At 37.5% G+C, this 12500-nt stretch overlaps 2 protein-coding genes across 2 annotated transcripts; both read left to right on the top strand.

The window, feature by feature from the left end:
- The first annotated feature begins 923 nt into the window (after window positions 1-923).
- LOC143034259 (KRAB-A domain-containing protein 2-like) lies at window positions 924-1589 on the top strand. The gene has a single exon (XM_076200195.1). It carries the CDS (start codon window positions 924-926, stop codon window positions 1587-1589), a length of 666 nt encoding a protein of 221 aa, XP_076056310.1.
- A 64-nt stretch (window positions 1590-1653) lies between these two features.
- On the top strand, window positions 1654-2916 carry LOC143034260 (uncharacterized). Its single transcript, XM_076200196.1, has 2 exons — window positions 1654-2079; window positions 2242-2916. The coding sequence occupies exons 1-2, from the start codon at window positions 1654-1656 to the stop codon at window positions 2914-2916; spliced, it is 1101 nt and encodes a 366-aa protein (XP_076056311.1).
- Window positions 2917-12500: the final 9584 nt, after the last annotated feature.

The raw sequence follows: 12500 nt of genomic DNA on the forward strand, positions 1-12500 counted from the left end.
TACTGTTATTTTTACCTATGTGCATAACCTTGCATTCACTTGTGTTAAATTTTATCAGCCACTTTTCAGATAATTGCTGTAGTTTTTTTAAATCTTCTTGAATATCTAATGGATTTATGTATATATATATATATATATATATATATATATATATAATATACATATACATATATATACATATATATATATGTATATATATGTATATATATATATACATACATATATATACTATATATATATATATATATATATATATGTTACAGTGAATCTGTAAAATCAGGGAATATATATATTCCCTGATATTTTCAGGGAATGTGTATAATGTCTGATTCACTCGGGGAATATGTATATTCCCTAAAATTTTCAGGGTATATACATATTCCCTGAAATTTGGACCTTATTATTACACAGATTCCCTGAATCATATTTAGAATGATAGAACAAAGGAAAAAACGAATAAACACATGGGTACAATTATCTAATTTATCTATTACATAAATGAAACTAGTCACAAAACAGTCAATATTTAAAACATCCAAAATCAAGCTAATAAAATTAATTATGAACGGTAATACAGTTACTATCTCAATAAAAATAAAAATTGTCAGTCACAAACTAGTTAATAGTTAGAACATCGCCTTGTTTTCACAATGCAGGCTTGAATGGCATCATGACCCGACCGAACCATCGCAGGACTCCCGCTAAATACCTTCCCCCGCCACCCCCACCCCCACCCCCATCCCCACCCCCACCCTCAATCCCTAAGACCGGACGAAGTTTCAGTCGCTAGTCACACGCCATCTTTGCTATTGTCAACATCGTAGGACTCCCGCTAATTACCTTCCCCCAACCCCCCGCTGACCCCCAAGGCCAGACAAAGTTTCAGTCGCTAGTTACACGCCATTTGTGCTTGTGTCAACACCATGGCAAATCCAACTGAGTGTCATTTAGAAGCATTTTTTCGGGAAGAGTTATTGAAAAGATATGCACTGAAGAAATCTGTCTTGCTTCCGAAAGAGAAATATAATAAGATTATTGCAGAGCTGACCGCAACTGACACGTCAGCCAAAAAAACTCCTCACGAATACTATTTGCTGAAGAAGTATGAGGTTCTTAAGTGTGGTGATGTTCTCAAGTTGATTAGAAGACGGAATGCCAATGAGGAGCCAATTTATTTTCCTAAATTGGAGTATACGTACGATATTATTAAGCGTGTTCACATTGCAACTGTCCACGGAGGTCGCGATAAAATGGTGAAGGAATTAGCCAAAAAAAATATGCCAATAGTATGCATGACGCCATATCAATTTACAAATCGCTGTGAATCGAAATGTCAACGTAAACGGCCAACAACTAAAGGGACTGTCGTTCGACCAATTCTGACAAAGAACTTTGGTTCCAGGTCACAGGTTGACCCTGTTGACATGCAGTCAATGAAGCAAGGCAACTATAACTGGATAATGGTTTACCAAGACCACCTTACAAAGTTCTGTGTCTTGGCCTCTCACATCAAAACGTGCTGCGGAGGTTGCTTATCAGCTTTTGGATATTTTTCCTTTACTTGGCGCACCAGAAATTTTACAGAGTGACAATGGATCGGAGTTTACTGCTAGTGTTATAACATAACTTAAACTGCTTTGGCCTGATCTCGTAATGGTTCATGGAAAACCAAGACATCCCCAGAGCCAGGGGTCAGTTGAACGTGCCAATTGTGATATCAAAGATATGTTGGTAGCCTGGTTGGGTGATAACCAAACCACAGACTGGGTAGTTGGATTAAAATTTGTGCAGTTTCAAAAAAACTCTAGCTACCATTCTGGCACTAAAAGGTCACCATTTGCTCCGTTGTTTGGATCAGATGCTAAAGTAGGTCTAACAACTTCTGTTCTTCCACATGATGTAATTCATTGTCTGCAAAGTGAGGACGATCTGCTGTCAGTAATTACGGATGAAACAACTTCAGTTGAACCACCTGCTGTAGAACCACCTTCAGTCGAACCACCTGCTGTAAAACCACCTTTCGAATCAACATCTGTTGAACCACCTTCTGTCAAACCACCTTCTGTCGAACCACCTGCTGTAGAACCACCTGTCTAACCAACACCTGTCGAACCACCTGCTGTAGAACCACCTTCTGTCGAACCACCTGCTGTAAAACCACCTTTCGAATCAACATCTGTTGAACCACCTTCTGTCAAACCACCTTCTGTCGAACCACCTGCTGTAGAACCATCTGTCAAGCCAACATCTGTCGAACCACCTGCTGTAGAACCACCTTCTATCGAACCACCTACTGTAGAACCGCCTGTCGAACCAACATCTGTAGAACCACCTTCTGTCGAGCCACCTGCTGTAGAACCACCTGTCGAACCAACATCTGTTGAACCACCTTCTGTCAAACCAACTTCTGTCGAACCAACATCACCACTCTCCGTTCGTCAAAACAATATTATTTCTCACCGAAAACGTGCGTACGAAGCTAAACTTTCACAAGCTGAACGTATGGTTAAACGAAGTCGTCGTATTATGGACCGTGGAAACGTCGGGAATAATGTTACGATTCCGATACCAATGGTGGATAGGAGTCGTGGTGATCCAAGGAATATCATGGGAATGACTGTGGACATTGACGAAAATGATAATTACACGATTGCAATGAAAAGTGGCATAGTGAGTGGGAAATATACCAAGAATCAATTTGATTTATGTACGTATGAACTGTACTCCGAAGACGATGTGACAACCGATAGGACTGTGTCTCTTCGATCTGCTGTACAGCATGAGTCGAAGTCAGGTGGCCGAGGTTTCGCCAAATGTAACTGTGCTGGTTCAAAACGTTGCCAAACAAATCGATGTAAATGTTTCAAGCTCAAGGTTAAATGCAGCTCACGATGCCATTCAAGCCTGCATTGTTAAAAAAGGCGATGTTGTAACTATTGATTATTTTGTGACTGACAAGTTTTACTTTTTATTAATTTAATAACTATATTACCATTCATAATTAATTTCATTAGCTTGATTTTGGAGGTTTTAAATACTGACTGTTTTGTGACTAGTTTTATTTATCTGATAAATAAATAAGATAATTGTATCCATGTGTTTATTCGTTTTTTTCCTTTGTCTTGTCATTCTAAATATGATTTAGGGAATCTGTATAATTATAATTCCCAAATTTTTTAGCTTGATTTTGTGACTAGTTTTATTTATCTGATAAATAAATTAGATAATTGTATCCATGTGCTTCTTCATTTTTTCCTTTGTTCTGTCATTCTAAATATGATTCAGGGAATCTGTATAATAATAAGGTCCAAGTTTCAGGGAATATATATATACCCTGAAAATTTTAGGAAATATATATATTCACTGTTTTCACAGATTCACTGTAACACACACACACACACACACACACACGCACATATATATATATATATATATATATATATATATATATATATATATATATATTGATAAGTATTTAGACAAATTATTTGGATGATGGAGAACATAGACACAGGGGAAGGCTCGGAACCCTAAACACTAACGTTTCGTTCGCGTAGAACTTCTTCAGAGAGTGTATGTAGAACTGCAATTGAAGTTTATGTACTAAATCTAATTATCTTTTCGGACACTTGGGAAAGGTCGGTTTTCTGGCGTGTTTTAGAATTAAAATACTAGTTTCTTTAGCTAAATTGATAAACCCTCCTCGATGATTTGATGAATTATTAGTTGAAATATATGCTGATTCAACAATTCTTCTAGTGAATTTATCAAAACCTTTATGTAGCACTTCAGCTTCTCTCCAGTTTGGTAAATGATCGAATTTTTCCGCATGAACTACTAAAGAATTAGATGTCCTATGTGCTTTTATGTCGTTTTTATGTTCATAAATTCTTTTTTCTAATCCTCTTGACGATTCGCCAAAATAAGCCATTGAGCAACTATTGCAAGGGATTTTGTATACGACGCTGTTTTCGGAATTGGTTCTCTTTTCAGAAGTCTTTATTAAATCACCTATCCTCTTCTTAGTTATTTTAGCTATGTTTATACCTGATTTTGTTAAATATTTGTCTATTATTGGTGACGTTTCTGAGCCAGGCACTGATATAAAATTTGTATTATTTTTATCATTTCTCTCTTTCTTTCCGCGATTGTAAATATTTATTGCTTTTCTTTTTGTTCTTTTTAACATTCCCTCTGGATATCCAAGTTTGTCAAAGGTTTTCATAATGTAATCAAATTCGCCTTCTAGGTATTCATTACTACAGATTCGTAGTGCCCTGAGAAAAAATCCTATTACTATACCACTCTTTGTCCTATCATCATGTGCGGAGAAGTAAAATTGGAAGGTGTGAAATAATAACAAATCTTTCAGATAGGAGATTATCGAATACTGAAATTCAAGCTCTATCGCTAGGACTTAAATTCGACACTGGTATTAACACAAGGGGATTCACAGATTTTATTAAGAGAAACTATAGATGGAGTGACAGCGATATTGAAAAAGGATTCAAACAGGGGATTGTTACATGTTACCAAGCGTTAGCCATTAAAAACGAATGCGTCATCCCCAGAAGATTCAAGAAAGCTTTAATAAATCTAGGCTTAGACAAAGACATAGTAATCACCAATGCAGATAAAGGAGGTGGTATCGTGATCTTATCAAAAGAGGACTATATCAGTAAAATGTTAGAGCTCTTAGATGACGACAATACTTATCGCAAAAAACATATAGGTTTCGTAACGAATGAAGCAGATAAATTCAAAAAACATGCCAGAAAAATTCTTAATAAAACTGAAAAAGGAAAGAAATTAATGGGACTTCTAGAAGAATACCCCAATCCTCCCAGAATGCACGGTATTCCAAAAATTCACAAACCCAACATTCCAATGCGACCCATAACTTCAGGGGTTGGCAGTGCACCCCACAGACTAGCGAAATGTCTAGCCAAACCGCTATCACAGGCAATGGGATCGATCAGCAATACACATTTGAAAAATTCTAACGATCTTTTGACAAGACTAAAAGATTTAGATTTCACGGGGAAAAAGTTAGTAAGCTATGATGTCAAGGCGTTACATACAAATATTTCCACTAACGGTGCGTTAGAAGCAGTAAAGAGAGTAATAAAAGATATGAACGATACTGACCTACCCATAAGAAAACAAGATTATATAGAATTGATAGATTTATGCGTAAATTTCGGTGCGTTTACTTTTAATGGTGACGAATATGAACAACATAGAGGTCTTGCTATGGGTAGTCCTTTAAGTGCAGTGATGGCCTGTCTATACATGGAGTTATTAGAAAAATAAAACTTTATCAGAATCAATGGTAGGGGATCACACTGATTTAGATATGTAGACGACGTCCTCGCAATCATCCCCGAAAACACCAATGTAAATAATAAAGTGAGAATGCTTAACGCGGTCAACAGCGATATTCAGTTCACCGTAGAAGAGGAACAAAACGGACAATTGCCCTTCCTAGATACGTTAATACGACGAGTGGGAAAAACTGTAAATTTCTCAGTATACAGAAAGGAAACAAACAAAGAGGATTTAGTACATTACTTCTCCGCACATGATGATAGGACAAAGAGTGGTATAGTAATAGGATTTTTTCTCAGGGCACTACGAATCTGTAGTAATGAATACCTAGAAGACGAATTTGATTACATTATGAAAACCTTTGACAAACTTGGATATCTAGAGGGAATGTTAAAAAGAACAAAAAGAAAAGCAATAAATATTTACAATCGCGGAAAGAAAGAGAGAAATGATAAAAATAATAAATTACAAATTTTATATCAGTGCCTGGCTCAGAAACGTCACCAATAATAGACAAATATTTAACAAAATCAGGTATAAACATAGCTAAAATAACTAAGAAGAGGATAGGTGATTTAATAAAGACTTCTGAAAAGAGAACCAATTCCGAAAACAGCGTCGTATACAAAATCCCTTGCAATAGTTGCTCAATGGCTTATTTTGGCGAATCGTCAAGAGGATTAGAAAAAAGAATTTATGAACATAAAAACGACATAAAAGCACATAGGACATCTAATTCTTTAGTAGTTCATGCGGAAAAATTCGATCATTTACCAAACTGGAGAGAAGCTGAAGTGCTACATAAAGGTTTTGATAAATTCACTAGAAGAATTGTTGAATCAGCATATATTTCAACTAATAATTCATCGAATCATCGAGGAGGGTTTATCAATTTAGCTAAAGAAACTAGTATTTTAATTCTAAAGCACGACAGACAACCGATCTTTCCCAAGTGTCCGAAAAGATAATTAGATTTAGTACATAAACTTCAATTGCAGTTCTACATACACTCTCTGAAGAAGTTCTACGCGAACAAAACGTTAGAGTGTTTAGGGTTCCGAGCCTTCCCCTGTGTCTATGTTCTCCATCATCCAAATAATATATATTATATATATATATATATATATATATATATATATATATATATATATATATATGTATATATATATATATTATATATATATATATATATTCCTATTACATAGCCCACAAACTCATCAATACCTCTTCCAGAGAGGGCAATTCCTGGTAACAAATTCATTCCTTTTTCCACTAGAGGGAAGCACCAGCCTCCGTCTGAGACTGACAGGGCCTGTACGTCCCGGAAAGGCGTGAGGACGGCAACCAAGTCCCGTTTTCTGTGAGGTGCCGAAGAAGAGAGACGAAGTGTAGAAGCTTTGAGACCCTTCCGGAAACTCTCTTGGGCCAGGCAACTGGCTGAAGAATGATTTTATTCATTGCAGACCTTGTGCGTTAGGGTTATTGTTGTATTTGTCGGGTTTGGAACGCTTCCACTTCGTCCCAATGATTTGAACTGACAATTTATTTGTCTCTTTCATTTCTCTCTTTCCCTTCCCCACCTCCTTCTCTCTCTCTCTGCCTCACTCTCTATTTTTCTCTCTCTCTTTCTCTCTCTCTCTCTCTCTCTCTCTCTCTCTCTCTCTCTCTCTCTCTCTCTCTCTCTCTTTCTTTCTCTCTCTCTCTCTCTCTCTCTCTCTCTCTCTCTCTCTCTCTCTCTCTCTCTCTCTCTCTCTCTCTCTCTCTCTCTTTCTCTCTCTCTCTCTCCTCTTTTTCTCCAGGGTGCAAAGAGGTGACTATTAAATGTTGATAAAAGAAGAACCTTTTTTGCTTTAAGATGCCGCAATGAAGATATGAACATGGTCATTGATATGCCAAATGTATTACTAGAAAATATGGAAAATCATATTTTGGGGATTATTCTTGACAAGTGCGGCAGTGACTTACCAACTAGGCTATCAAGAGAGATATAAGTTCAGTGCATTTTTTCTTATATATTTGTATGCTCGAGTTACATACACATATATGAAATTTTGCGTTCAACCCACTTCCACTATGATAGTACAAATGGAAGTATACGAACGCGGGAAAGTATTTGTACAACACTGAATGGATCCCAGTGATTAGAGATACATTTCAACAACCACAATGCCGTTTAATTCTAAGCCATCAAAGGCCAGCATGCTGAAATTGAAATGAGGTACTGCCCAAGAATCGAACCCTGCATTCTCATGACAAGTGCGGCAGTGACTTACCAACTAGGCTATCAAGCGAGATAGTTCAGCGCATTTTTCTTATATATTTGTATGCTCGAGTTACATACACATATACGAAATTTTGTGTGTGTGTGTATGTGTCCGTGAGTGTCTGTGTATATGTGTGTTGTGAACGTGTTTGTGTGTATGTGTATATGTACATGTATATGTGTATATATATATATATGTATATATATTTGTATATATGTATATATATACATATATATATATATATATATATATATATATATATATACATGTTTGTGTGTGTGTGTGTGTGTGTGTGTGTGTGTGTGTGTGTGTGTGTGTGTGTGTGTGTGTGTGTGTGTGTGTGTGCGTGCGTGCGTGCGTGTGTGTGTGTGTGTGTATGTGCGTTTGCGCGCGCATACGAACACGTAGGCATGTTCATTTGTATATGTACACACGTATGCATGCGTTCGCGTGTGTGCACGTCTTTGTTTTTCTGAATGGTTCCACGCTAATGAGTTTGTGAACTTCTGACTTTTAAGTTTTTCCATAACTTCAAAGTTAGTGGCCAGACTATACTGAAAGTGCTTGACCAAGTCTCAACTCGCCGTTTCTTGTACAACTTGACATGTAAACATATTCTCTCATGCATGATTACATTTTCGGTATGCTTGTGAGCACACATTCATATACAAACACATATGATGTTGTTTATATGAGTATACATATTCCCCGGGTGCTGCTGCATATTTCTCATTACTTCTGGGACGACTGTGTGGTCTTGTGTCTGGTATCTGGGCTCTGGGTTCTGGGGTCCGGACCTCTGGTCCAGGAACTGGGATGCCTATGTCCGGAACTGAAAGCTCCGAGACCTGGCCATTCCGGTTCAGATAAGGCAAGTCATGTTTGGAAATCGTCTTTGCCGGTAATTCTCGTTCCGGCGTTTCCGTCCCCGGAAACTGGAATGGGAATTGTGGGGGGAGGGGAGCAGGAGAGCGGGTGGAGGGGTGGACGTACGGAGGGAGGTGGGGGGGGCGTGTCTTGTTGATCCGCCTGGGAAGCACATTGGACGTGAACTTGAGTTCTTTGAACCCTGATGCTGCTGTTATTGTTTTCATTGACTTCGTTAAAGTGTTTGATAATGGATTTCATACACAGGGAAGTTCCACACAGTCCAACATTCCTGTTACAATTTTCAACGTCATTGTTAACTTTAAGATTTCCTTTCAAATATGTATGTTCTTAGTTGTTACCATCTAATTCGAGATTAAGTTAATTTAAAAGGAAAAACTCTCCCTTCTCCCCCTCCCTCTCCCCTTCCACTTCCTTCACTATAGTATAGTTGTGACCATTTTTTAATATGTATGTTCTTAGTTGTTACCATCTAATTCGAGATTAAGTTAATTTAAAAGGAAAAACTCTCCCTTCTCCCCCTCCCTCTCCCCTTCCACTTCCTTCACTATAGTATAGTTGTGACCATTTTTTATACTATACTATACTATACTAGGCAGGAGCACTTTCAAGGTCAATAAAACCTTAGAAAACAAAACAAAAAAATCCTCAAGTGACCTAAGTGGGCAATTTGATTCGACCGGTTTAATGATAGCAAAACCTTATCTAGTCTTGACCATCGTTAACATCACAACTAAAAATGCATATCTTGTGACAAGGAGTACAGAAAACGCAGCGTTAAAGATGTTAATCAATGTAGATTTAACCTCATCAATACGAGTCAAACTCTTGCTGTCTGATGTACGATGAAGCATCACAATACCCGCATTGTAAAATATAAAGTTACAACTGTATTCCTCGTTCTCTTTCACTCTGGATGTTAATAACCACAAGAAATATGATCAGCCCAGTTCACAGCATATGGGAGTCGCTCAGCTCCTACAAAATAGGTATAATCAAGGCGCAGACTCCAGGAACCTTATGTACCCTCTCGCTCCTCATGAACAAGGTAAAACAAATACTATAAGGTACGTTGAGCACACACACCCCTCCACGCACCTCCACCGTGACGTCATAGGAAATTCAGAGGGGGAGAGAGTGAGAGGTGAAAGAAAATGTAAACTTTAAAGAAAACCATCTGTATGTATGGTAAACTTTAAAATTACACTGATGTTCACATAATACTGAAATTACGCAGTATCACTTTCTTATCATCAAATTATCAGTATCTGAGATATGACCGCCAGAAAAGTGATAAAAATGTTTTCCATGCTTTCACATTAGGTGGATTATATTAATATGACGAGTTATTAGATGGGATGACATGTCAATTCATATGTAGACCTTTATCTCCACCAAGCTTAGTTACGTTTTAACCGGATTCTTTAGTCTGTTTATTTGCAATTGAATGAAAATTTCAGGAAATGTTGCTAATAAATGGTTACTTTCAAAATGACAGCTGCATACATATCCAGATGAACGAGTATTGTGTGTGGCACATAATTCAATCCATTTCTTTCTAAGTTCTTCATCTTTGGTTAGTGAAAAGAAATGTATATTTTTAACACGTTTCAGTCTAACGGCATTGCACTTCTGCACTATACAAACTGTTGGCATTTTTATATGTTATTTATCTGACTTAGCTACCCCTTTAATCAGAAGATGGAGCTTCACTCCACACACTGGTGTGTGAGTGACTGACAGCTCTCGACCCGCGGAACCCTGGTCTCGATATTTCCGTTGACGTCACCATCTACCTGCGCAGTGGAGAGGTTTTCTGGCTCTCCCTCACCCCCTGCTAACGTACCTTATAGTATTCGTTTTATCTTGCTCATGGCGCCTAGGAAGGCGTCATTGTATGGCAAGGTAGGTTAAAAGATTTTGTTTTGGTTAACAGCACAGGACTTTATTCAGTCGACGGAAGAACTCAAAAGCATGAGCTCTGGAAGACTTCCACACACAGGTCACTCCCTCCCACACCCAAAGGTAAATAAATTCGCCTAAAGTTGCTCAAAAATGAAAAATAAAAAACTGGAAAAAGTCATCAAAGGGAAGAAAAATAGATTAAAGAATGCGTGTTTCAAAAATAAATAAAAGAAGTGAGAAAAAAGGATGAAAAAAATGTGAGATACGTGGAGTGAATCTTGCTACGGCAGAAGCTGCCTAGGGCAATTCATAGCGTTGTTTTTGTATTTGTACAATTCCATTGATAAAAGATAAATAATAAATACATGAATGAATAAATAAATACACAAATGAAGACATAAATGATAATGATAGTAATAATAGTAATAGAAATACTGATAATAATAGTAAGAATAAGAAAAAGAAAAAAGAAAAAAGAAAATAATAACAAATAAGTAAATAAATAAACAGATAAATAAATAATTGATACATAGATTTGATAAATAGATAATTAAATTCAAAGAGATAAATAATACAGAAATATATCAAATGAATAGATAACTGTACTTATAAATAGAAAAATAAATAGATGAAATATAGATAGATAATTAATCAACTGTGTCAAAACACATTCACTGTACATAAAAACATATGAAATAACAATGAAAAATATATTCCCATAGTTTTGATTTACTATTGATAAAGTTCGTCTATCCCTAACACTACATATTTACTATATACCACCAAAGTCATCACACACACACACACACACACACACACACACACACACACACACACACACACACACACACACACACACACACACACACACACACACACACACACACACACACACACACACACACACACACAAACACACAAACAACACACACACACACACACACACACACACACACACACACACACACACACATACACACACACATACACACACACAAACACACATACATACACACACACACACATACACATACAACACACACACATACACATACATACACAAACACACACATTCATAAAAGTTTGTGGAATGGCCATGTATGAGCTATACAATCGAGACCCCACCCTTTCTGGACGGAGATTCTGTGTAGTAGAGCTTCGTGACAGAACACAGAAACGCGGTTCGGGTTTCAGTATAGCGAAGGTAGACAGGCATCTTTAACAATTTAGATTTTCCTATGTCTTTTCTTCTTATATTCATGTTTATCTCTTTATATTATGTTACCTCTTTTATGTTGATTTTTTTATCTACCATTTAATATATACTGATTGGTTGATTGATTTACTATTTATTATATTAATTAATTTCTATCTATTTACTTATATGCATTATCTCAATTCCCTCACAAGGACTTCAGACCTAATGTAGGTGACATCTGACTTTTTTCTTCACACTCATCGTGACGTCATGTCGTTTATTTGGAGACGTGACGACAGCTGGGCCACACCGGGCAAGAAAGGTTAGAGTTTATTGAAGACCAATAGGAAGACAAAAACAACAGAGATTAGGCATTCCAGGTTCCTAACGGGAATCAATCAAAAACAAACATTTAAACAGATAAGGATAGAGCCTCAATGGATACCGTGTCGAACTCTGCAAGTGGTCGAAGTTCGATTCCCGTGACCCATTATGTGTTACAGCGTTAGTTCCCGACAGCAACGGATTTGGCTTGACCTACCAAGAGTCTCTCGCTTCCGACTTCGTGGCAGAGGGATGATGAGTATGAGTTTTATGGATTCGTTCTCTCCCTTTCTCATTCTCTCTCTCTCTCTCTCTCTCTCTCTCTCTCTCTCTCTCTCTCTCTCTCTCTCTCTCTCTCTCTCTCTCTCTCTCTCTCTCGCATCACCATCATTGCCCGTCATGCTACCAATTCGTCACACGGTCGGCGCTGAGTTAATACCACAAAGCCTTACAGAAGCTGGATTACAATGCCGCTAGTTTCAAAGACCTGACTGCTGCCCCTACCAGAAAGGCTCCCCAACGCAGTGCACAACCCAGTGACAGCCGCAACACAAACACTGCCCGCGTTACAAAGTTCGTAATTTGTAGACATC

This window comes from Oratosquilla oratoria, chromosome 17 (genome assembly GCF_046742065.1).
Source record: "Oratosquilla oratoria isolate Oo_2021 chromosome 17, ASM4674206v1, whole genome shotgun sequence".
Lineage (NCBI taxonomy): Eukaryota > Metazoa > Arthropoda > Malacostraca > Stomatopoda > Squillidae > Oratosquilla > Oratosquilla oratoria.